Here is a 25,893-nt window from a genome sequence, read left to right on the forward strand (position 1 = left end):
ACTCCTTTCAGGCCGCAGCTCTCCAGCCCACGCTGCTCCCCGAGGGGCCCCCGGGGCTCCCGGAGCCGGCTTTCTGCAAGCAACACCAGACGGCTTTCCTGGGAAGGGGTGTGTGCCCGCGCGCGTGCTGAGTGTGTGCGCGCGCGTTGGCAGTGGAAATCCGCCCCGCGGCGCGCATGCGTGCTGGCTCGGGCGCTGTGCGCGTGCTCCTGCCGGCACCGCACCGGCAGCGCGCCTGGCCTACGCGCCCCGAGGGCCCGCCCGAGCGCTTTCCCCGCCAGCCCACTGGGCCCAACCCGTCCGGGGGCAGACGCCGCAAGGGACGAATCTAAACTGCGCCTGAGCGGCACACAGTGGGTTTCCCAGGGAGGATAGGTGCGTGCCGCGCCCCCTCTCCGTGGGTGCCCCTCACTGGGAAGCAGTGACAGCTTGAGCTGACACTGGGTTCCCCTGGGGAAAGTCACCCAAACCAGAACCGCTGGATCCCGTTAGCCTGTCCTGGTCCCAGGACGCCAGTAATAGCAAAATAGTAACAGTAATAATGAAGGCTTGCCGAGCGTTTGCCTGTGCCTGACAGCGTGCTGGTGCTGACATCCTATCTCATTTAACCCTCCCGTGGACTCTGTCGGGGAAAGCATGCTAATAGTCCTTTTTGATAGTTTACTGAAGCTGGAGCACAGAGAGGTTAGGTCACTTGCAGAAGGGCACACAGCTAGCAAGTGGATTTGAACCCAGGCAGGCTGGCCCCAGAGCTCACATTTCTAGTCACTATGCTCCTCGGTAAAGGAAAAGCAAAGACTCCCACCGACATCAGCCTCCAGCGGGGTTGAAGGTTCTGGAAGCCCCTCCTGTCTCTGTTGTTCCAGCCTCATCTTTTGTGCTGAGGGCTCTGAGAAGTCTCCCTGCTAGGGCCATTGTTGTGGCTGGTTCCAAGAGATCCCACCAGCTCTTTCTTACCTCAAATTCTTCCCTGGAGCCCTGGAGGAAGTGAAATGTCCGGAGCGACCAAAAGTCCTTGCTGTGGGGTATTGGAGACTACTGGCTCAGGGCCTCTCAGGCGGAACCCCTGCGGTGTGCCTCTGGACGAGGCACTCGGCCTGGCTGTCCCTCAGTTTCTCCTCTCTCAGGTGGGGGTGGCACAGCTTCCTACCTGGTGGTGGTGACTCCTTTGCGGGGCGGTCAGGCACTGGACATAGAGCAACTGCTCGGTAGATGATGCTTAACTTCAGGGAGAGGTTTTCCTCCCGTGGAGGGGAGGGGAGGAGGTTTGATTTCAGTTCCTGTAGTTTAAGGCAGAAGCCAAAGGTCACGTGGCCTCCATCCAGAGCGTGTGCACCTTGTCGCATTCCATCGTAAAGGGTTCAGCCCCTTCTTACACTTTCCAGCCGGTTCTACTGCTTCTCCAACTAGGAGGATCTGAATGTCTACCAGGGAGGGCAAGGCGCGGGACAGGAAAGGTGGGAGCCAAGAAACCTGGGCAGCTTCACCTCCAGTTTCCCGCCAGCCGGACCAGGCCAGGCCTTCTGACCTTTTCCCAGAGTGTCGGGTCACCTCTGCGGCGTTCCCGCAGCAGAAGGCACCCAGCGCTGGCTGGGCGTCGGGGAGCAGAGCAGCAGAGCAGCAGGGCACCCGTCTGGCTCCTCCCGGGCTGCGGGAGGCGAGCCACCGACCACAGCCGCCAAACACGCGGCGGGCGACCGCCCGCAAAGCCATGCCCCGGAGCCGCCCCGCTCGCTTCACAGCCCCGCCGCCGGCCCGCCGGAGTCCAGCGGTTGGCTCCAAACCCACCCGCGCGCTCGCGCGCGCGGCCAACGCCGACCCGGCAAGTCCGACGCCCGCCAAGCCGCGGAGTTGAAACGCTCCCCGAGGACGAGCCGAGGCCGGGCCGCAGCCTCGAGCTAGAGCACGCGCTCGGGCCTGCTGGGCTGGCTGGCCGGCCACCGCGAGCCCAGCGCCCGCCGGGCCGCCCGGCTCTGCCCCTCTCCCCCGACCGAGCCAAGCCTCGGGCCTCCCGCGGGGAGGACGCGCCGGTGGGCGGCGGGTCCCGGGAGGCCTAAGAGGGTCCCAGACCTCGGCGGCCTCCGGGCTCGCGGAAGGGAAGGCGGGGGCGGGAAGTGCAGGGTCCCGCGCCGTCTAGTGGCTGGGGCCGAGGGCTGGGCGGGCTCCCAGGAGCAGGTTGGAAGTCGCGAAGGCCAGTCGAGGCCGCCCGCCCGGGTCACCCGCAGGAGTGAGGAATAGGGAGGGAGAACCAGGGACTGAGGGTAAGCAGGTGTCCCCGGGCGGACGGGCCCCCGCGTTTCTGTAAACAAAGAAACAGGGCAGCTCTTGAGGTGGGGGTGGGCGGTTAAGAGAATCGCAAACAATTTCCTTCATAAAAATGCGATCTGAGAGCATTTGATTTCCACTTTCACTCCCCCCCCAACACACGCACAGTCTCCAAAGACACTCAAATTGCAGCCATATGGGGCTAAAGTAATAGGAAGCAGTTACCTTATTTACTGCAGAGGCGGCGCACGCGAACCTGGCGGCCGCGGACCGCCGGCGACGGGACTAAGCGCGGTGTGTTCTCGCTCTTCCAGGCTCTGTTTACTCCTGGGAGGTTCACGTGGGAAAAGCCATTACCTAACTTTTAACGGGGACAGCGGTTGTATGGAGGAAGGAAGGGAAGTGTTTGGAGAATTGAGTGGTAGGGGATGGGGGGGCGGTTCATAAAAAAGTTGGGGAGTGAGAATCCTCCTTCCGATGGTTCCTAAGAAAGTGCCACCAGCTGCGGGTCCGAAGGGACCCGGTCCACACTCGGCGGAGTGACCCGAATGCTAGCACCCTCTCTGGGCACACAGGCATCCCCCACGCCCCCCTATCCAGAGCCCAGCTCTGGCCGGTCCATTTGCCCAGACCCCCGCCTCTTGCGTGTCTCCGAAGTGTGGAGGACCCAGGTCGCCCAGTGACCTGTTGTCACACCCGCTGAACCCTGCTCTCTGCCGGGCAGCTGGTGCCAGGGTGCCAGGCAGGGCGAGAGGACCTTCCCCGTCACTCCCCTTCCTCCCGGTCATCTTTCTCTGGGGGACAGAGGGACGGAGCACGTCTGCAGCGACCTAGAGCTGGCTTAGGTCTGACTCCAGCTTATCCTGTTGCCCTCTCCTCTCCTTCTGAATCGAGTCCCACCTTTGCCCCGTGCTCTGCAGGGACCCCGACGTTTGCAAACGCAGACACCTGGAGAGCCCGAATTCTGTTCCCAGCGAGCGTTTCCTAAAGAACCGCGGTCAGACACAAAGATGGAGGGAGGTGAGAAATGGGTTGGAGGAGAGAAAATAATTACCAGATACCCCCTAGAGGAGGGGCTGGGGTTTCATTTCTTCACTTCAAGCTTAAGGGGTATTTAGAGAAAGAAGGAAAAATGAGGCCGAGAGAGGGAAACAGGAAGAAAGGAAGAAAGGATGGGAGAGAGAAGAAAAGGGAAGGAACACAAGGAGGGAGAACCAGAGCGAGATTTTTCAGCGTGAAACTAAAACCATCAACCTCTGCACGCCTGGTGCAAACCCCGGGGTCTGCAGAGGCACCCAGCCCAAGCCCAGCCAGGGATAGGGCTCCGGAAATCCTATCTGAAGCAAAACCACCACTCTCCGCGGGTGCAAGCGACTTTCCAGGGGTCAGGGAGGGCGGCAGGCCAGGTGGGTCGGGGCCCCAGCCCACTCCGGGTAGGCTCCCTCCTCCAGCCTCTGGAGTGGCCCTGGAGCGGCCAATGAGCGCGGGCGGCCGGCGCGGGGTTTGGGGCGGCCCCGCAGTCACAGCCCGCCGGGCGGGCAGCGGCTTTCAGGAGGGGGCGGGCGGGACGTGCAGAGCGACCCGGGCCCAGGGCGGAGGGTGGGCTTTCTCTGGGCGGGGAAACCAGACACTTATAGGCGGCTGAGGCCGACTTTATTTTTACTGCCCAAACTGTTGGAAAGTATTTAAGCTTAAACAGAAACAGCTGTATCGCTGGCACCGGCAGACGAAACTATTTGTTACCGGGAATGACTTTTTATGATTAAGGACGCGGCCGTCGGCGTCCTCTCGCGGGCGGCCGGCGCGGGTCGCAGGGCAGTGGGAGCGTCGTCGAGGGGCTGTTCGTTAGGACAGAACGGGCCGGAGAGATGAGACTGTCCACCCAGGCCCACCGTGTACAGTTTGGGACCAAAGCCAAAAACTGGAGCCCGTGTTTCCCGGGGCGAGGGGAGGACCGAGAGGGAAGGTGGGCCCGGCGCCACGTCTGGCCCGCGGGTCGAAGGCTTCGCCGCGCCCACCGCCCGCGCGCACCTCGCTTTGCACAGGAGGCCAGTCTTCGGGTCTGGGCGTCCTGCCTCTTCAAGGCAGACTCCTTGGCTGGCCGCTTCTGTCGCGCTCCGTCTATCGTTCTCTCTCCTCGCTGTCCTCCTCCCTTCCTCCCACCCGGGCCTGCCCAGGGGAAACCGCTTCCAGTCTAGTTGGTCATCGATGTTTTAACTAAATCCCGGGTTCCAGTGAATGGGAGTAGAGATTTGGAGCTTGAGCGACAAAAGAAAAAGGTGGGAGGGAGCTGGGCCGGGACTGAGGTTGCTGTCCCCACCGCCGCCGGCCATGGGTCACCGAGAGCCGAGCAAGCGCGGGGGGGCGGCGAGTGCCTGTCCCTGTGCGCGCGCCGAGGCACCGCGGCCCGCCCTCGTCCCCCTTCCAGGAGCCGGCCATCTCCGCGCGTGAGACCCTCTCGCCAAACCCGCAGCGGACCCCGCGACGACCCCTAGCTCCCCGCGCCGCCGTTTCTTCTGGGGCGTCCGCCGCGCGCACTGGCAGAGCCGTGGACTGGAAGAGCGCGGGTCGGGCGCCGGGGTCCCGGGCAACGGACGCGCGCCCAGCCGAGCGCCCCAACGCCAGCCAAGCCCCGGCTCTGCGGGGACGGTCGCCCGCGCCCTTGGCACGCCCGGGCCCAGGGCAGCCAGGGCCGCGGCTGGGGACGCTCCGGGGCAGGGCCTGGCGGAGCCGGAGCGCGGGCGGGGGGCAGGGGCAGGTGGCCGCGGGCGTCGGGGTCAGGGAGAAGGCGCACGAAGGCGCCGCGGGGTCCCGCCGCGGGAGGGCTCGGGTGGGAAATGCCGGGCCTCCATCAGGTCCGCACGCGGCTAGCGCTGGGCGAGCGGTCCAGCCAGACCGGCTCGCGGGGCCCGGAGGGTGGCCGAGGGCAGGGCCGCGCGACAGGAGACCGAGACACAGGCACATTGATTTGTTAGCGGACCCGGCCGGCGACGGCGGGGGAGGCCGTTGCCATAGAGACCGAGGGTCGGTGTGCGGTTCGGGGGGAGGGGGCCGGGCGCGGGAGCGGCCGCGGGCGCGTCTCCGGGGCTCGCGGCTCGGGCGCGGCTCGCGGCGGCCCGGCACCTGTGCATTGTGCATTGTGCGGCGCGGCGGCGGCGCGAGGAGGGGGCGCGAGCCCCGGCGGTGGGGGTGGGGCGGGCCGGGGTCTGCCGAGGGGGCGGAGCCTGGCTGACACCGCCGCGGGGGTCCCAGCGAGAGCTGAGGGGGACGCCCAACACCGGAGGGACAACTTGGCGGCGGGGGAGGGGGCCCGGCGAGGACAGAGGGCAGCCGGCCCCCCTGGCCTGCTCCGCAGACTGACAGCGGCCGGGCCCGCCCTCCCCGCGGCGTCACTTCCGGCGGCGGCCGCCACCCCCGCCCGCTCTGTCTCTGGAGTCGCCTCGGACTCCGCCCCCTGGCGATTGGAACGCGGGTCACGTAGCAACGCGGGGGAGACAGGGAGAGGGGCGTGGCCCGGAGCTCGGCCAATCAGCGCGTGGGGGCGCAGGCCTCCGGCCGCTCGGCTCTAGCAACGTCGTTAGCAACACGTGGGGCGGGAGGAAGCGCGGGCGGGGGGGCGCGCGGAGCGGCGCGGGGGGGCCGCGGGAGGGCGCGGGCGCGCGGGGAGGGGAGGAGAACTGACGTCAGCGGGAGAGTATTATGGTCTGTCGTGCGCTGGCTGCTGCTTTTCTGCTCCTGGAAGCGGCCGAGGGGGGAAGAGGCGAGTCAACATGGAGCTCTCGGCGGTGGGGGAGCGGGTGTTCGCGGCCGAAGCCCTCCTGAAGCGGCGCATTCGGAAAGTAGGTGCCCCGGGCCTCGGCCTCCGCGCGGCGGGCCCTCCCCTCCGCCGGTTTCCTCCCCTGCTGCAGCCCAGCTTCCCTTCCCCCAGGTCCCAGCAGCGGCCGCGGCCGTGGCGGCGGCGGCGGCGGCTCTGAGCCCCAGCGCTTCCCTTAGACTTGCAGCGATGCACAGATTGCACGGGTGGGGGGCGGGGTGGGGGATGGATGCCGGTGCATGCACTTTGTGCAGCCCTAGGTGCAGGGGTGGTGCAGCGGGCGCCTGCCTTTGGCGGTGGGGTTTTGAGCATTCATTTGGTGCATGCATTTTCGCATGTATTTCTTGTGTCCTCGTCATGCATTTCTCCCCATGCACACACACACACACACGCACACACATACATACATTTTCCCCTTTGCATCCGCAGGGACGCATGGAATACCTCGTGAAATGGAAGGGCTGGTCGCAGAAGTAAGTCTGTTATATGCAGTTCTCAAGCCCAGACTGTTACTCGGGAGGTTTCTTTCTTCCTCTTTTCCCCTTTATATTGAAATACAATACAATGCAACGAGAAAAGTTACACACACCCCCTCCGCTGCCCCCCTGCTCCTGGGACTGATGCCCGCTTCTTCCTGGTTCCTTCAGGTACAGCACCTGGGAGCCGGAAGAGAACATCCTGGATGCCCGCTTGCTGGCAGCCTTTGAGGAAAGGTACAGACCCTTCCAAGCCCCAGCCACTCACCTAGAAACATGCAGGGTGGCTTCTGTCCAGCCTGGACTGGAGTCCCACTTGGTTTGTTTTTTTTTTTACTCATGCACCCTTTCTCCCTTCCTTCTGTCTCTAGGGAACGAGAGATGGAGCTCTACGGCCCCAAAAAGCGAGGACCCAAACCCAAAACGTTCCTCCTCAAGGTAGGATGGCAGTACCAATGGTGGACAGTAATATTTTGGGGTTACTTTCTGGGAAGGGGGCTCTGAGGGCTATGAGCCAATGCGGTGTCCACACATGTTGCCTCTTTGTAAATCTAGGAGGGAGTGTCCTAACAGGGTGACACTGAGTTAGTAGTGGCAGCACCAAGGGGTGTCTGGGGGGAGGGGCTTAGCCACACTAGAATTCCTTTAGCTTCCAGCCCAGCCATTCCAAATGGACGAGTGAGTGAATACAAGAAGTGTGCTTTCTGCAAACGATTGCTTCCAGGCAGACTTTATTCCTTCCCCCATACTCCACCTCTCAGCCCCACCCCCTCCCCACTCACTCAGAAATTCCCAGGCGTCAGACAGTGTAGCTGGGAGTTTAAGGTTAGAGGAGGGGTCCTGGGGGCGGGGCAGGGCCTGCTCTACTCTTCACACCACCTTCTCTCCCGCAGGCCCAGGCCAAGGCCAAGGCCAAGACTTACGAGTTCCGAAGTGACTCAGCCCGGGGCATTCGGATTCCCTACCCCGGCCGCTCACCCCAGGACCTGGCCTCTACTTCCCGGGCCCGAGAAGGCCTTCGGAACATGGGTCTGTCCCCACCAGGGAGTAGCAGCAGCACCAGCAGCACTTGCCGAGCAGAGCCCCCTCGGGACCGGGACCGGGAGAGGGAGCGGGAACGAGAGAGGGAACGTGAGAGGGAGCGAGAGCGGGCAGCCAGCCGGGTGGATGACAAGCCCAGCTCGCCAGGGGACAGCTCCAAGAAGCGAGGCCCCAAGCCCCGGAAGGAGCTCCTGGACCCTTCACAAAGGCCCTTAGGAGAACCCAGCGATGGCCTCGGAGACTACCTCAAGGGCAGGAAGCTGGACGACACCCCTTCAGGGGCAGGAAAGTTCCCAGCAGGCCACAGCGTGATCCAGCTGGCCCGAAGGCAGGACTCGGACCTGGTGCAGTGTGGTGTGACCAGCCCTAGCTCAGCGGAGACCACGGGCAAGCTGGCTGTGGACACCTTCCCAGCCAGGGTCATAAAGCACAGGCCTGCCTTCTTGGAGGCCAAAGGCCAGGGTGCCTTAGACCCTGGAGGCCCCCGGGTCCGGCATGGGTCAGGTGCCCCCGGCTCTGTGGGAGGCCTGTACCGGGACATGGGGGCCCAGGGGGGAAGGCCCTCCCTCATCGCCAGGATCCCAGTGGCCAGAATCCTGGGGGACCCTGAGGAAGAGTCCTGGAGCCCCTCCCTGACTAACCTGGAGAAGGTGGTGGTCACAGACGTGACCTCAAACTTTTTGACCGTCACCATTAAGGAGAGTAACACGGACCAAGGCTTTTTTAAAGAGAAAAGATGAATTGCTGAGTGGGTGAGCCCAGGACAAGAGAGCAGGGGAGAGAGTGAGCTCAAGCTTGGCATAATGCTTTTCGTTTCTGGTGGGATGTGGCCGCCTGGCTGGACCTGTCCCTAACTTCACACCCCCTCAGCCCCTTTCATTCCTCCTTCCCCTCAGTTTTGGTTGGAAAGATTATCTCTAGAGTTATATTTTCTATTAGATGTAAATATGTTATTTAAGAAAAATATCTAAATATATATATTTCAACTCTTGAAGTTGTTTTATTTAAATGAGGAGAGAGAGAGTGTGTTTTAGTTGGGGCAGGCCGGCTGAGCTGGGGCAGGAGGGCCCCATCCCTCCAGGGCACTAGGAAAGTTGGGGGCCTGGGCCCTGGGTTTCTGATGGTGTCTGGAGGGATGCAGCCTGCCCCCCTCGCCCCTCCTCCCTTCTCAGCAGCCCAGTGCCAGATTCCTGGCACCAAGTCAGGGCCCAGATTTTTTCTCTCTTCCCATTGGCCAGCCAGGCCAACAAAAGGTTGGCTCCCCAATCAGAAAAAAGGGGGTGGAGTCAGTCTGTTTTTCTTTTTTCTATTTTTTTTTTTTTTTAAGATTAAGAAGTCTATTAGAGGGGGAAAGTATTAACTTGGATAACCTTTTCGTGTGTGATGTTGAAGGTACGAAGCGGCTGGCTGGCTGGCGCGCGGGAGGGTGGGATCAGGTCCCCCCAGGGCGACACCGGGAAATGCACTTTAGGGAGGGGAGTGCGTGTTCCGCACGCAGCTCGCGTGTGTCATGTGGATGAAATCTCCCCGTTCCCTCAATTCCTTTCCTTACTCCGCAGAAAGAAAAAGCCAGCGAATCTGTTTACATTCCCGAAATGCCAGGATAAATTGGGAGGATTGCGTGTCAGTGCCCAGAGTGCGAGACAGTTGTACAAGGAAAGTGTTGGGGTGGACTTTTCCCTTTCGCGTCCTCTAGCTTCGCCGGGAGAAGAGACGGCGGCCCCCACCTCCCAGGAAGAGCCGGACAAGTCTCCCCCCACGCGGCAGGGAGGGCGGGCCGCTGGCGCTCCGACGACGACGGACACGGCCGGCCCGGCCGCCCCGCGGGACCGCGGAGGGAGGCGCGGCGGGCGGCGGGCGCGGCTGGCAGCGGCGGCCTCGCACCCGGGCCCTCGCCCGGCCGGCCTGGAGCGCGGCGGAGGACCCGGCTGGCGCTCGCGGCGCGGCAGGACTCGCATCCCCGGCGCCCGCTCGGCGGGGCGAGGGGAAGGAGGGCGAGGCAGGGTTTTCATCCAAGAATGCGCATAGGAACTTTTGCTTCTTCCTCCCCCCCCCCCCCTTCTTAAGAGCAAAAACTATAATTTATAGGCCTTTTCGATTCCCAGTGTTCTCTATTTGAACTCCGCAAGCTCCGCCAAAGGGGAGGGAGGAGCGGGCGTTGGGAGTGGAGGCGGCCAGGGGGAGGCCGCGCGCGGCGGTGGGGCCGGGGCGCCCCCGCCCCGCAGGCCCTGGGCCGCGCTGCGCTCCGAGGGCGCAGAACGCGCGCCCCTCTTTTGACTCAAAAGCACAAATCGGTCCCCTCCACCCCACCCCCGTCCCTTCGAGCTCTGACCCAGCAGCCTCACCGCCCTCCCCGCCCTTAAAGGGCCAGCGAAGACCTAACTTTTCCCACTGCTCGCTCGGGGAGGGCCGTGGGGGCCCTGCGCGCCAAGCAAGCACAGACGCCGGACTCGGGCGAGCGAGGCAGGGGCCGGGTGGGGCAGCCTCGCCGCGGAGGGACGGGAGGGAGCCCCAGCCTCGTCCCCGCGCTCCCGACTCCCCACCGCCAGCCTCTCAGACTTTCTTGCCTTTAAAGAGAGAGAAAAAGGGGAGATCGGTGTACTACGTGATTTTGTTTGTTTTTGAATATCAAATTGCGCCTATAAAAAAAGAAGCCCCTGGAATGGGGATTTTTATCTGCTCAAATTTGTAAAACTGGTATTTTAGACTTTGTATAAAGAAGCGCCGTTGACCCGAGTGTATCTATTTAAATGTTGACGCTATTTTCAGATGAAACTTCAATGAAGGGACACGTCAGTTGCCGAGTGGACGGTGACTCAGGGACACAAATCTTCACCTGGCTGCCGCCTTCCCCTCTGCTCCTGCCTTCGCTCCCAGCCCCCCCTTCCCAGGGCCGCCCTCGCCCCTTCCCTCCGACCTTCCTCCGGTCAGTCTGGTTCTGTCCCCAGCGCCCCTCCATCCTGCCATTTGTCCGTGGCCATGCGCGTGTGTCTCCCTCGCTAGCTCTCGTGGCGTTGACCTGGGGTGGGTGGGCAGGGGCCGGGGGCCTTGTGCTGGGAGTCTGCAACCGCGTGGTGTGCACGCCTGTTGGATTTATTTAAGTCTAAGACTTGTACAAATCTCGAATCGATCTCAGCCTCTGCTCAAGAGTGAAGCTTCGGTACTATCCTCTGCGGTTGTGAATGTCTGTATCCAATACCGCTTTTTACGTGTTTAAATATATACTTTGTAAATAGAGACATGGCTCGGTTTTACTCTTTTTTGGTTTGTTCCCTGAGCTGAGGAAAGAGGTGCCCCAGGAGGACAGGATCGGTCGTTCCTCTCTCATTACACGCCCATCCCCGCACCCTTGGCCCCTCTGCGGGGCGATTCCCGCGAAGGAAGGCCGAAGGCTAGGGAGCCCACCTAGCTGGGAGAGAGCTGGGCTTGGGAGGGAGCGGGGTGTGACTATCCTCCGGCTTGGGCGCGGCTTTACTCACTTATAGACTGCACTTTTCCGGGACTTGGGCAGAATTCGCGGACCCCCGGGGGATGCGGGTGACATCGGGGTTCCCCTTTCCTCTGGCGAGGTTTCCCCTGCGCGCCCAACCCTCAGGCCGGACGTCACGGGTCTCCGAGGCTTGGGTGCCTCTCGGCCTCTCGCCCCGGCCTGCCCAAACTGCTCCCCCGTGCAGTCGAAGGACCCGCCCCCCCAGACCCACCCAAGCTCGCCAGCGCTCCCCGAAATGCACAGCCTCGCGCCTATTGATTGAGGAATTGGATTCGCGGGTATTGCTAGGCAACTGCCTGCTCAGAGCCGGCGCAGAGCGCGCTGATGTGATTAGTGAACCTGGAGCCGCCGCGCTGCAGCCCGGCGCATCCCCGCCCCCCAGTCCCCCGGACTCTCGTCCCTGGCGGGCCTGAGCGCCAAGCTGGGCAACGGACAGTCTGGGGAGAGCAGGGCAAAGCGAAGGTGGGGATGGGAGAGGATGGGGGGCGTTCTCGGTCCTCCCTGACCACGGACTTCGCAGCAGTGGGGGCGTGGTCGTGAAGCCCGCGCAAGAAAGCCGTCCTCTGCATCCCCGAAGAGCCCATCGCATTGAACCCAATGCCGCTTCCAAGCCCCCCTCGGACACCGCCCTGCCCACAAGCAGTTAACTAGGCGCGTCTGTGGAGCACGCCTGGAGGGGCGCAGGCACGCGTTGTCCCCGCATCTCTGGTAGAGGGATAGATGGCCAGGCCCTTGGCAGAGCTCTCCCCACCTCTTCCCCAGCTCTGTGCCCTGTGTGGGAGTGCCCCGGCTCGGCTGGGGCAGCCAGTCGCAGAGCCCCGAGTGCCCTTCCGACGTGAGCCACCTGCGCCTCGCGCTGAGTAGGGTCGCTGGCCTCCAGGGATCCAAAGTCTGCTTCTGAGGCCGCCCTAAGGCGTGCCCTAAGCCGGGCTGGGCTGGCTGTGTGCTGGGCCAGCGGGCGCAGGACGTCAGGGGTCGAAGGTGGGAAGGGTGGCTCAGCGACGGGCGCGGTCCGACGCCAGCCCGCGGCCGAGCCCCTGCCGCCGGGCGGGGCACCGTCCCCTGTCCACTCTTGGGTGTTTGAGGCAACGGAACAGGCTCATGCTTCGGGAGGTGGGAGGGCGCCGACCCTGTCCCTTTTCCCGGTTTGCTGGCAGCCGCCAACCTGAGCTTTGAGCTTCTTCGGCGGGTTTCCGTTCTCTGGGCAGATTCTCCGGGAATCCGCCACACCTGCAGAGACTAGCGGTAAAGCCCTGGCCCGCCCGCCCTCGGCACCGCCTCTGGCCCAAGCCAGTTCCCCCGCGTCCCGAGGACAGGGCAGTCTCTTGCAGCAGTCGCCCGCGCGGAGCCTGGCCCAGCAACGTTGGTCGAACTGGAATACTTATGCTTTCCTTACAGGGTTGGATCTCAACCATTTTCCGTCCCTTTAGGGCTCAGGCTCTGGTTTCCTCTTCTCACCGAAAAGTCCTCCAGGCTCAGAGGTGCTTCGAGCCTGGCGGGAGTCCGAGATGGGGCGGCCCGGGGCCCCGCAGGGATCCTCCGTCCTTGGTGGCACGCGGCCGCCCGCAGCCTCCGGACGAACGCCGCCAGAGAGGCTGCGCCTGGGCCGGGGCTTTCCCCCTGAGACCGCGGAGGCGGAGGGCGCGGGGCGCCGCAGTGGCGTGGGTGCGGGTCGCGCGACTGCGTTCCGGAGCAGCCCGCGGGCGCGGGTGGCGAGTTCCCCTCCCGCACGTCCAAAGCGCCGGCCGCCCGGGCTTCGCGGGGCGCGCGCGCCCTCTGCAGGCGGCGGCCTCAGCCCCTGCCTCCGCGCCCACCCCGCCCACCGTGGAGGCGGGTGCCTCTCGGTTCCGCACCCGCGCAGAGAGAGCCCCGTCTGCCCCCGCCCGAAGGCACCGCTGGGCGCCCCCTTCCATGGGCGCCCCCTCTGCGTCCTCGCTGCGCCCGGTCCTCGAGCCACTAGGACGGAGGGGAGGACGGAGGTGTCCAGGCGCCCGGAGCCCAGTGCTCTGAGCCGCGCTGCACCGACCGCGCCAGGCGCCCTCGGGCCGGTCGCGGCAGCGCGGGGCGGGCCCTCGGGCCGGGTCGGCCCCTTGCAGCCCAGCCCATTCTCCTGGGAAGGCGCTGGATTAGGCGATCAGACCAGCAGCGCAGAAACTAACAAAGGCCGGCGTGGGCCAGGACCCGGCACCCGTCTGGCGAGTCCCTGTAGAAACGGGGTCTCACGACAGCCTGGCTGTCCATCCGGGCAGCGCCAGTGCCCGCGCCCCTTCCCGGCGGTCCCCAGCCGCCTTCTGCAGCTCTCAAAGGCGGGAGGACAGGACCGCTGGGGTCGCCCCTGCCCAACAAAACACCCAGGGCCTCCAGGAAGCCACAAGCACAGAAGCCCCAGCAGCAGCCTTCTCTGCAGGAATCCAACTCTCGCAGGCCTTTCTATTTGTAGTGGGAACTTGCTCCTCAACTACAGCATTCAGGCCCTCGCCCCAGCTAGGCTGAGACCAGTGCCCCAACATGTAGGCCCAACTTCTCTCTTCACTTCAAAGGAAGCTCCATTCTCCCTGGAGGCTGAAGTTTATGAATACATGCATGTGGAGGGCAGTGCAGACCTTAGAGGAGCAGGGAAGGTCATATAATACACAAATCATCTCTTTATTAGGAGCCACGGGTTGGGAGCTGACGGAAAGCTGCTCGTACTTCATGGCAACTCACCAGGAATTTTATAGCCGTGTCCTGTTAAAGTGCTGCCACATGTAGCAGATCCAAGGAGTAGAGGAGCTCTCCAACACAGAGTCTTTGGGTACTGTGGGTGTACCCGGTGGGCGAGGTGGAGGGGGGGCCATGGGGCAGGGAAGTGCAGTGGGGGAGGGCGGAATTTTGGTTTCGCATTGATTACGCTTCAGCGAGATGTCTCACAGGGAGTGTGTGCTGCAGGGTCCCTGTTCTCTACCCACCAGATGCAAGTTACAGCCCTCCTCGCCCTCCCCACTAAACCAGGGTTTCTCAAACTTAGCTCTGCTGACATCCTTTCCCGTTTTGGGGGACAGTCCTGTGCACTGCAGGAGGTTTAGCAGCACCCCTGGTCTCTGCCCGCTAGATGCCAATTTCAGCCACCCCTGGTGACCACCAAAGTTGTCTGCAGACGCTGCCAAATGTCCCCTGGTACGACAAACTGTCCTCAGCTGTGAACCACTGGTGTAGGGACTCCCTCGCAAAATAAAAACCACACACCCTGCTTAGAAAACCACCTTTTTCTGCATCCTATCAAAGTGGCCAAGCCTTTCCCAAAGTCTGTGACTTTTCCATGCCACAATGACCCAGCCCACACCCAGGGAAATATTTTGCCTCAAGGGGAAAGTAGTCCGCTGTGTCTCCGGGCTGAAGTTTATGAATACATGCATGTGGAGGGCAGTGCAGACCTTAGAGCAGGGAGCAGGGATCCTCTACATCACTCACGATGTACACCAGGCCAAAAAGTTTTTTGAAAAATTTATTGATATACTAAGAGTTAACAAAAAGACAAAAATCTTCTGACAACATTTGTTAATGTCCTTCCTCTACAAAATAAATTAACACCAGTCTAAAAAAAATCTGCAACCTATGCTAGTGTTAGTTCTCCAGAAAAAAAAAAATGTTAGAAAACCCCCAGAATCCTGAAATGCACTTGAGTTAAAATCTGGTTATCTAGGCACTACTCTTCTCCTGACTCCAGCCCCTTCCCCCGAAGCTTCCCGGGAGAAGTTTCCTTACCGGGGTTGGTCCCCATTAAACGTGGGGCCGGGCTGCTGTCCCATGTCTACAAAGATCTTTTCTACCCAGGGAAATAACATACCCACTTTTGTTCTCTCTCTTTTAAGAAAGCAAACAAACAACCATAGTCTAAAGCAATTAGAAGTGGCATACATGGATGTTTTTTTAATTAAAAAAACAAAAAACACAAATCAAGCCAGTGATTGGCATGGGTTCAGCTCTGTTCCTTTCCCCAACCCCCAAGTGTCTTCCCCTAGTGAAACTTCTCGGCCTAGAGCCTCCTCTAGCCAAATTTTGAGTGTAACCAAAACAAGGAACACTCTTTTTGGTATGAAAAAATATATATAAAAATATGCCAAACCCTCTAAAGAGGAGGACTGACTAACTGGGCACTTCTTCCTAAACAGCACAGAAGCAAACAAAAAGACAGGGGCTCACACACCCATGCAATATACACAGTGACAGTTCCTGGAGGACCCTTCAGGATAGTCTTAAGCCAGATGTGGCACAGATGCCAAGCTACCCACACACATATAGCAGCAAATAAAATACACAGAGTACTACTTTTATTTATTGGTAAACATAAGACGACCGGCTGCGAGCATCCGGTGCAACGGCAGCGCTCGTGCCTGTGCACACTCACTCTGTAACGTGAACCACCGGCTCCCAAGCACCAGGAAAGAAACATACAACACAGCAAGAAGGCAAGGTGGCTGGGAGTAAGGTGTTTGCAGATTCAAACTTTGGGATTGAAGTAGCTGGTAAACAGAAAGGCACCAAATCGGGGTTTGGAGAGACCTGGCTGCTGGGGCCCCGTGCAGCTGGCCCAAGCACCCTCATTCCTTCAGCAGCTCCTGGGACCCCAGGGCCACCCCCAAGGACTTGCTGGGAGAGAGCTGTTGGCCTGGCTTTGGGGCCTCTAAGGCAGCATAGTGCCTTAGGAGCTGCAGGACTGGGGAGGCAGCCAGCTTCTCTGCAGGGCAGGCGGCCAGGGGCCCAGCTGTCTGGGGACCTGGAAGCTGGACAGTGGCCTGCTGTGTGGGGACCCTCTCCCCCTCCCAGGGGCCAGCTCTTCCCCTACTGCCACTTCCAGCCTGCCTAAGTGGGTGCCACCTCTGCTGCACCCAGACAGCCCCCAATGCAGTTAAGGGTGCAGGTCCCTCTCCAAAGGCACACTGTTGTGATCAATTTGGCTACACAAAGGCCACCTCTTCCTATTTGGCATGGAGTGAGGCATGGGGGGCTTGCAGGATGGTGTGTGGAAGGGCGGCTCTTCCCCATAAGCAGGGTGTCTGGAGCGAGGCCTCACACCTGCAGGCTGACCTCAACCAAGGATGGGAGCGGAGACAGGCCCACCTTCCTTGACTTCTTTTTGGCATCACAGACCCAGTGTCCAGACTGCCTGCCACTGCCGCCCCCAGGGCGCTGTTGACTTGTCCCTGCCCCACGCTGGTGTCTTGGAACAGAAGTCCCAATGTCAGAAATCATACACGGTAGCTCCAAGGCTTAGTCGTCTGGGGGGAGGGGAGCGGAGCGGACAGGGCCCCAAGGCGCAGGCTGGCAGGGCTCGACTTTCGGGGCCCTCTGCCAGGTGGGCTGCTGCCTCGGTCCTGCCTCCCCGATGGCACAGAGATACTGCTGCTCAGCTGGGAAGGAGCAGAGCATAGCACTGCTGAAGATGGGGTGGCGGGATTGTCAGGGACAGTGGCCAGTCCCTCTGGGCAGGGCCCGGCGTGGGCACAGCGAGGGGAGGTTGTTGTGGACGGGAGACACCTGCCAACAGCCAGGAGCCAGCACGTGCCTGCACTCCCATCCTCAGCGGCTCCCCGAGCAGTCTGCGGCCACACTCAGGGCTGAGCTGGTCCTTTACAACCCGAAGATAAACCCCAGCGAGTGGAGAAAGGGGCTCTCCCGCCCAGGGCTCCGCTCGGACACCTCTGCTGGTCTGAGCATGTCTTCCAGCTCCTCTCCAGACTCAGCTCTGGGTCTGCACCCTGAGTCCCAGCACCTACAACCCTAGAACTGGGGACACCATCCGGTGGGCCCTGGCTAGGGGTGTGGGGCTGGGTTTGGTAGGGGACCAATGTCACAGGCCAGCAGGAAGGAAGGCGGCGGCAGCATCCTGCTCCCAGACCCAAACACGGACACTGTTCGAGTGGGACCACCCCTCTCCCTACCACGCGGGGTCTCAGGGCAACTTTCGGGGCTGTAGAGGCTGTACTGAACTGAGATTAGGTGGCGGTGACACCAACCTTTTCAGTGCTCCTGACCTCAACCCGCCCCACTGCAGCCACCAGCGACACCTTTGACATGATGGCCACCGCCGGCCCCCAGCCGTGGGGCAGGACCCCTCACCCCGGCCGGTGCGGGCACTGGTGGCAAAGGCAGGCTCCACCCCACCCTGTCTTCCAAAACTGCTCCAGGCAGCGGGGACACTACGGGCCCTCCCTGGAGCAGTGCCAGGGGGCTCTGTCTCCCCCCAGCGCACTTTCCCTCCGCACCCCAGGGGAGAACTCAAGCTGGACCGGAAGGGTCCAGCCGACACCTCTGCCCTGGGAGGCTGGGACAGAGCTGCCGCCAGTCACGCAGGCCACTGCTCTTCTCGAGGCGGCTCGGGCCGCAGGTGCCACTGAGCTCCTGAGGTACAACGGCAGAGCGAAGAGGTGGCCCAGAGGTAGGAACGCGGGTGCGGCCTGGACCCAGCAAGGCAAAGATAAACGCTCCCCGCCGAGCCCCGGGACGGGGCAGGGGCTGGCGAGAAGTCCCATCCAAGCCCGCCCCCACCCTGGACCCAGCCCCAAGGGGGGTTTGGGCTGCGGGCCACTCCGGAGACCGGGAGGGCCGGGGCGGCCGCGGGGGCTTCAGTAATGTCTCAGATTGAAAAAGCCCACGCTGGTGGGGGACTCCTTCACGGTGACGGTGATGAGGTTGGCGGTGACGTCGGTGACAAAGACGTGCTCGATGAGACTGCGGGTGGGCTTCCAGTCCTGGCTGGTCTGGACGGACACCGACGGGTTCTGCCCAGCGCTGGGGGGCGAGGCCAGGTCGGGGTCCGAGTCGGAGCTGCTGCTGCTCTCCTCACCGGCGCTCATCTCCGGCGGTGCGGCCGCCTTGCGCCCGTCCCCCGGGGCCGCGCGGCCCTCCTGCCCGCGGGGCGCAGCGCCGCCCTTGCCGCAGTCCCTCTTGCCCACGGGGGCGGGCAGAGCTGCAGCCCGGGAGGCCACCTTCTCGCTTTTGCTGGTGTCAGTGGGCACGCCGGCCCCGGTGGGGCCACCCCCGGCGCCCTTCCCGGAGGCCGAGTTGGTGGCCGGGACGCCCTTGGTGGCCGAGGCGTGGCGGGCGAGCAGGCCCACCCCAGGCACGCTGTTCTTGACGCTCTGTAAGTCCAAGACCTGGAGGCTCAGCTCCTGGGTGGGTGCCAGCTGGGGGCCCGGGCACCCGGTGGGCACCCTGCCGCCGCTGCCACCATGAGCATGCAAGGCACCCCCTGTGCTCCCCCCTTTCTGCTCTGCAGCTCCGGCGGCGCTGGGGGCCTTTGGGACTTTGCCTCCTGGGGGGCTCATCCCCAGGTCCCCTTTCTGCGTCCTCACCTTCAGGTCCAGCCCGAGGCCACACTTGGTGGTGGCCTGGGCCTTGAGCGCCAACCTGCTGGCGGCCTGGGCCTGGCCCTGGCTCATCCTGTTCATGTAGTGCACGATGGAGCTCTGCCAGCTGATGCCGCCCCGGCTGGGGCTGCCGGCCACGCCCTTCATCAGGCTGGCCAGGTTCTCCGGGGTGGCCACGGCGCTGGGGCCACCACAGGCCTCCTTGGCGTGGGCCTTCAGGGCTGCCAGGCCCGCGACGGGGGCGCTGAGCGGAGAGGGCAGCTTGCTGGCCGGGGCCCCCAGATCCTTCCGGGCGGTTTTCAGCACCTTGGCCAGGCTCACGGGTCTCCGCGCCGCCTTCTGCTCCGGCGGGAGGGGCTTGCGTCCCCGCTTCTTCCGGATGGGATCCTTCAGCTCGGGCTTGGCCACCAGGATCTGGGCCTTCTTCTGAGGCACTGGGTGGGTCTCACGGCCTCGAGGGCTCCTCTTGGTGTCTAAGTCGCTGTCCTCCTCTTCCTCCGAGGAAGAGGAGGAAGATGTGGAGGAAGAGGAGGAACTGCTGGACTTGGATTTGGAGGGAGCGTCGGGTTCCTGGAAAGATAAAGGAGGCGGCGTCACACCTGCACCTCCCGGCCCAGGCTCCCGAGCAGCACGCCGTCCCCGAGAGGCACCAGGCGCCTTGCAGCCAGCACCTCCTTTTCAGACTGGACAGGCAGCCAGGTAGGAGCCCCACCACGTTGTTCCAGAACAGATTCCTGAGGTCCTTAAGGCTGTTCTCCTCCCCAGGGAGAACTAGCTTCTACTCTGTGAGATCTCAGAAAATAAAAAGTCCTTAGGAGGATCCACAGGATGCAAAATTAAAGGTAGAATAGGAAAGGTGGCTCACACCTGTCATCCCAGCACTCTGGGGGGCCAAGGTGGGAGAATAGCTTGGGCTAAGGAGTTTGAGACCAGCCTGAACAAGAGCCGAGACCCTGTCTCTACTAAAAATAGAAAAATTAGCCGGGAACGGTGGCGCGTGCCTGTAGTCCCAGCTACTTGGGAGGCCGAGGCAGGAGGATCACTTGAGCCCAGGAGTTTGAGGCTGCAGTGAGCTATGATGATGATGCCTCTGCACTCTACCCGGGTGACAGAGACCTTGTCTCAAAAATAAATAAATAAAAGAAAATTTAAAAAAGAAAAGAAACCACAGGCAGTCTGCGTAAGGGCAGAGTGATGAGGGCAAAGGCCCACACCGTAACCACCCAAGTCAGCTTTTAAGGGGACGAAAATTCAGCTCCAGGGCACCCAGCAGACAATTCTAAAAGGGGCTGTGTCCAGGTGGCACGGCCCACACATTTCTCAAGGTTAAGAGTCAACTGAAGCAGCATGAGAGCTGTGCAATCCTCATTTCCAAATCCGAACCTTCCAGGACACAAACAAACCGACAACCTCCTGGCCTTCTGCATGTCACCTGAACGGTAACTTAGCACGTCCTCCTGGTTCTTAGGCCCCCCACGCTGTCTTCGGGCTCAGAATTTTAAAAGGTGTGCCGGGCATGGTGGCTCACACCTGTAACCCTGGCACTCTGGGAGGCTGAGATGGGAGGATCTCGTGAGGCCAGGAGTTATAGACCAGTCTGGGCAGCATGGTGAGACCCCACCTCTATAAGAAATTAAAAAACTAGCGTGGTGGCCCAGATACTTGGGGGGCTGAGGCAGGGGGGATGGCTTGAGCCCAGGAGTTCAAGGCTGCAGTGAGCTAGGCTGACACCACGAACTCCAACCTGGGCGACAGAGCAGGACCCTGCCTCAGAAGAAATTTTTTTTAAAAAAGGTGCTATGCTTTAGGGAGACGGAACCACATCCAGTTCCCTGCTGCATGGCTCTCCTAAGTCAAACAGGTGCCACCGTGTCGAACCACCCAGAAGGCCTCAGGGCTTCCCTGGCAGCCTCTCCTGTGGCACTGAATGCCTCGTGGGCATGACTTCCCCAGCCCCACCGTCCTGTTTGAAGAGGTGAAGCCAGCGTGGACGGGCCAGCAGGACTCTGAGGCAGGGAACCCCACAGCCTCCTGGAAAGGTGGCCTCTGTTAAGTGACTGAGCTCCTGGCCACAGCATGGGGGCAGGGGAGTGAGCCTGAGGAAGGAATCAAAGATACACCTGAGACTGCGGCCAGGCCCTCCTCCACCTTCCTGCCCGACCAGACCTTGGGGGAGGGGGGCGGTGCCAAGGACCCCCGGTTTATGTTGATGCTCACGCCACTGCCCACCACTACAGCAGGGAGGGTGACGGGATACCCCTGAGAAGGCACCAGCAGGTGTTCCCCAGCTAAGGTGCACTCAGAGGGAGGCCCAATATCCTGGGCTTGATGGATTGGCTCCTGTCTACAACCTATGAGCACCTACTGCATGCATGCATGTGTCCTGTTCTCTGTCCCCAGTAACAAAGGGGGGAGGCAGCCAGCAGCCCAGCCTGACCCCCCTGCCACCCAGGAGGAAGGAGTGCACAATGGAGCCAACGGAAGCAGGAAGCCACCTCTCAGGGGCCCAGGGCCGGGACCGTGGAACGGCTGCGCAGCTGCCCTGCAGAGGGTGAGAGGCTGCAGGAAAGGGGGGGGTCCCGTGTCACCCCCTTCCTGAGGGCCCTCACGCCTCCCCTCCCCCTGCCTAGCCCAGCCCAGCGGGGTCAGCGCGGAAGGCACAGCCACCCACCTTGAGCTTGGAGCTCCGGCCACAGGAGGACATCGCGGTGAGCTTCCGCGGCCGGCCTCTCGGCCTCTTGCCCCTCTTCCGGTTCTGCACCTCCTTCTCGTGTTCCCTGCGGGCACATCCCAGTCAGGCAGGGAGGAGCAGCCCTGCACACACCCCTCCGCCGCCGCTCCGAACCAGGCGCCCCCCCATCTGCGGCAGCACCCCCCGGCAGAGGTCTGGACCCTGTTCTTTGCAACAGGTCTGCCTTATGTTTACAGCCACCCCGCTTCACCTGCGTTTAGGTGAAGACGTGAAAGAAAAGTGGGCAGTGACCAGTCCCTCAGTTTTCTCTGAACCCTGCTGAGAGGGTGTTTCAGGAATATTCTAGCACACCGCAACTAGAAGCAGCCCAACCCCCACACCTTAGAGAGGAGGAGCTGCCCACAACCCGGGCATCCTCCCTGGATGGATGCAGGAAACCCCACCCCTCACCTGTGCTCGGAGCCCCCAGGGCCCGGGGCATCTCCGCACGGCAGCGTCCAGAGCCTGGCCTTTCCTGATACCTCGCTGCTCCGGACTCTGTTCTCCATGGGAGTGCCCAACTCTGCAGCGGCCAGGCTCAAGGCCGGCACCCCCCGCAGCACCCCTTAAAGCAGCCCCAGCGCTTGGGGGCGAGGCAGCCCCAGAGAGAGCCCCCAGCCCTCAGAGGAGGCTTGTATTTCAGGCTTCCCCTGTGGGAAGGGGCCCTGGTAATTAAAATGGGCGAAAAACATCATCTCACTGGGGGGCCTGGAAGGTGATTTCTTGAAGACAAATGTGATGGGCACAACCAGGCAGAACTCATACTTCAAAGCCTCGGCCCTCGACCCGCAATCTCCTAGAAGGACGACGGGACAGCCCCTGGGTGTCCTCCGCTGACACATCAACCCGCCGGCCACCACTTTCCCTTCCACCCAAAGGCCCGGCCCTGCCGGATCCCGTGCAGGTGCCTGCCGGCCCCCAGGGTCCGGAGCGAGCTCCCTTTTGAACATCCGCCTTGCTGGCTTTCTCTCTTCCACGATGTAATCTAGACCACCCGAGGTTTTTAAACTCTTGTATCTCTCGGATATTTCTGTTACAACCAAAAGCCAGGTAAGGACCGGCCCTCTCTCAGCGGCTGGGACGAGATCTCAGATGCAGAGGAACGTGCCAGCTGCGGGACTGGGCCAAGCCATCGCCCCCACCCCGAGGCTCACTGGCCCCAGCTATGAACCAAACAGAAGGCAATGGGATCGCCGATAAGATTTTCCAAAGTTACTTGAGCTAGCACAGGTGCACTTCACCTTATTGCACCCCGCTGCCAAAAACCCATCTTTATCTCCCTTGCCGTCACAGCCCCTCCGGGAGGCCCAAAATGTCCTGCTACAGTGGAACCAAGTGAGCACACCTTCATCTTCCAGAGAGCAAGCCTGCCACGCTGACCCCAGCCAGGAAAGATCTGAGCAACAAAGTCATCTGCGCCCACCAACACAGCAGCTCTGGCAAGGGGGGCAGGCGTCCAGGCGACTACCCCATCTTGCTACGTTCGCAGACAGCACGCCCCGGACCACCCTGCCGGGGCTGGAGGGGCACCCCCACGGCCCCTCCGCATCACTCCGTTCCCTGGAACATCTCAAGGGGACCCATCTCTCAAGTCAAGTCTCCCACCTAAAACAGAAATGACATCTAGAATTACAGAAGCAACTGGCCAAACACTGGCAACGGGGCCCCCACCGTGCTCACTCGGCACTAGGTTTTACAGCCCAGAGCAAAACAAATGTTGCTTTTCTCGATACACAGACAACAACAGCAGGCGTGACCTGGTGCTGTGTGTTCCAGCTCCCTCTCTGAGCCTTCTCTGGCCCAATGGCACACTCACACCAGAAGGACCAGAAGGGCAGGTCTGCGCTGTTACCGTGAACCTGCTATCCTACCTATTAGTGTCGTCTGCAAGCCACTCAATAGAAAAGGGCAAGAGAAGCCAAAAGCCTCACACTAAGGAACCCAGAAGTTCCATTTTTGCAAGTCTGGCTGTCGGAAAGCCCAAAGAAGTGCTCATTCGGATTCTTCAGAAACAAGTGTGGCGGCAGGGATGGCTTGACCCATTTCAGTGCCCTGTGCTGGCTGCTCGGAAACCACTGGGACCCTCAAGCGATCCACCTTTCAGACAGCCATGGAGACGGCACCTGAGGCCCTGGGGCCAGGCTTGCTACAGACCTCAGACCAGAGCCCCAACCCCTGCCCCAGCCCCCTGGAGAGCCTGGCTCAGGTGAAACCAGCTGCTGCCCTCCCCCCGCCCCCATGCACCCTGTTAACTTTCTCACTTCTTCTGGAAGGCCAGGAGCAGCCTCGGGTCCAGGATGTTCTCCTCTGGCTCCCAGCTGTTATGTCTGGAAAAGCAAAGGGGGGTGGTGGCATCAAACACCAGGCAGTGACCAGGCCACTTCAGAAAGCGGCCCAGGTAGGGCCACCCAAACTGCTCCCCGAGCTCTGCCCAAGGCAAGGGCACCGGGGTGCAGAGGCAGTCCTCAAAAAGTCCAAACTCCTGCAGGTCCTGGAGGCTGGGGCCCTTGAAGCCAGCACCCTCACCTGAAACCCAAAGAAAAACAGCCACTACTTCAACTCCCCAATTAAAACGCGGCCACAAGAGGACTCCCACTGTCTCCGCCAGGGAGAAAAACAAATCCCAATAAAACTCGAAGTTGCAGAGAGGGAATCCCCCAAACACTGGCCCGGAGCCAGGGAGGGAAGGGAAGGCAGGTCCAGGACGCCTGCAGGGAGGGGCACAGGCGCACAGCCCGGGACTCAGAACAATGTGGCTGGCGCCCAGGCAGGCGCGGGCCGGCACGGGAGGGGGCGCAGAGAAAGGAGAGTGGGGTCCAGGAAGAAGGGGGCCCGGGCTGCCAGAGCAGCTGTGAGGAGAGCCCCTCCTGGGGATGCCAGACCCTCTCCCTCCCATTAAAAAAAAAAAAAAAAAGAAAAAGAAAAAAGAAACCCTACATCCACCGATAGGAAGCTCAGGTTACAGCGGGGAAAATATGGACAGGGGGGGCTCGCATCCCGCGCCTCCCGCCCGGCAGGGCCGGGGAGGGGTGAGCGGGGCGGGGGCGCATGCAACAAATGGGCGCGGGCGGGGCGCGCGGCCGGAGGGGGGTTCGCGCGCGGAGGCCACACGGCCCCGTACCCCGCGGGCTTGTAAACAAAGGGCAGCCCCGGGCTGGGCGCCCCCGCCGAGCCCGAGGAGCCCCCGGGGACCCCGCGAACTTCGCGCCCTGCCCGCGGACGCCCCCGGCCCCTCCACGGCGCGGCCCAGGGTCCCTCCCCTGCCCCCTGGGCGAGGTGGCGCGGGCGGGAAGGCGGGCGCCGCCGGGGGACTCACTTGGAGGACCAGCCGCGCCACTTGACCAGGTACTCCAGCTTGCCCTGCGGGAGAGAAGAAGGGGCGCGTGAGCCGGGGCGGGCGGCGGCGGGGCGGGGGCGGGAGGGGCGCACGCACCTTGCGCAGCCGCTTGCTCAGGATGCACTCGGCGGCGAAGACCTGCTCGCCCACGCTGCTCAGCTCCTCCATGCTGCCCGCTGCCCGCACCGCCGCGCGCCCCGCCGCGCGCCCCGCGGCCGCACACAAAGCGCCGCCCCCGCCCGGCCGGCCCGCCCCGCGCACGCGCACCGCCGCCCCGCGCCCGCGCCCCGGCCCGCCGCCCGCCCCCGCGCGCGGCCCAAACCCGGCGCGGCCCAATCAGCGCGCGGGGGCGGGCGCGGGGCGGGGCGCGCATTGTCCGCGGCGGGCTGGGCGCCGCGCGGGCGGGGGCCGGCGTGGGGGGAGGGGGCGCCCCGCGGCTTCGGGCTGGGGGTGCCCAGCGAGCCCCCCTCGGCCTCTGGGGCGCGCCCGGCCTCCCTCCCGGCGTCGTTTTCGGGGCGACAAGACATTGTTCTGGGGAGGGGAGGGGATGGGGGAGTGGGATGGGGCGCGGCGGCCGCTTCCTGCCCCCACCTGGCAGGGGCGCTGCTCGGGGTGCCCGGGGCCCAGGAGCTCCGGCGCGTTCAGCCCGGGCGCCCTGGGTCTGGGCGGTTTCCCTGCCTTGCCCGGGTGGGGGAGGAACGGGAGGTAAAGGATGGGGCGGCGGGGGTGTGGGGGGGTGGGGGGTGTCCGGCTACAAAAGCGGAGTGGCCCGGGGTTTTTCTCCCCAAAGGCGAGAGAGGAAAACGCACGAACGGAGAACGCCAACCACCCTGAGAAGGGGACAACACAGACTGCTCAGAGTGCTTATTAAGTAGCTTAGGAAAGTGGACCGGCCCCCGAGTTTTAGGGCCCACGCAGGGACAAAACCACACCTTTCCTGAATTTGTTGCACGATTTTGAGGAATGAATAGGGGCCGGGGGCAGTTTGAATGGCTGTTTCTAACTTAGGACTAGGACATTAATGCCACCGGGGCTTGGCAACCAGCGTCCTCTCTGGTTCAGTTGCCCGTGGCGGAAAAGAGACCAGACTGCGTTGTGGAGGTGGGGGTGGCCCCGAGTCCTCCCTGGGGTCCGCACGCTGACGGGCTACCTTTTATCTTCCGCTAAGATTCGAATTCCATTGAGCAAGTCACCCTTTAAGTTATTTACGTTTTGAATCAGAGCAACTCAAACACCTAATCAAGGAAATATACATTAGCCTTAAGTTTATTCGAATCAATACGATCTAACTCAGTGAAAATTCATTTTCTGGTTTTGTTTGGCCCTTGAACATAGCTGCAAAGTACTGCTGCTGTTGAGCAAATCAAAAAGTCGTTTCTGGTTGCAGGAG

General features: G+C 62.3%; 2 protein-coding genes across 2 annotated transcripts; one reads left to right on the forward strand and one right to left on the reverse strand.

Moving 5' to 3' along the window:
• The first annotated feature begins 5,952 nt into the window (after positions 1–5,952).
• CBX8 (chromobox 8) lies at positions 5,953–8,587 on the forward strand. The gene is made up of 5 exons (XM_012756310.3): positions 5,953–6,104; positions 6,509–6,552; positions 6,727–6,792; positions 6,927–6,993; positions 7,449–8,587. The coding sequence occupies exons 1-5, from the start codon at positions 6,036–6,038 to the stop codon at positions 8,334–8,336; spliced, it is 1,134 nt and encodes a 377-aa protein (XP_012611764.1). The 5' UTR covers positions 5,953–6,035; the 3' UTR covers positions 8,337–8,587.
• Positions 8,588–15,380: 6,793 nt separating this feature from the next.
• On the reverse strand, positions 15,381–24,693 carry CBX2 (chromobox 2). The gene is made up of 5 exons (XM_012756188.2): positions 24,600–24,693; positions 24,483–24,526; positions 23,428–23,493; positions 21,107–21,212; positions 15,381–19,005 (listed from the first exon to the last, which is right to left on the reverse strand). Exons 1-5 carry the CDS (start codon positions 24,669–24,671, stop codon positions 17,692–17,694), a joined length of 1,602 nt encoding a protein of 533 aa, XP_012611642.2. The 5' UTR covers positions 24,672–24,693; the 3' UTR covers positions 15,381–17,691.
• Positions 24,694–25,893: the final 1,200 nt, after the last annotated feature.

The sequence above is a fragment of the Microcebus murinus genome, chromosome 18 (genome assembly GCF_040939455.1).
Source record: "Microcebus murinus isolate Inina chromosome 18, M.murinus_Inina_mat1.0, whole genome shotgun sequence".
Lineage (NCBI taxonomy): Eukaryota > Metazoa > Chordata > Mammalia > Primates > Cheirogaleidae > Microcebus > Microcebus murinus.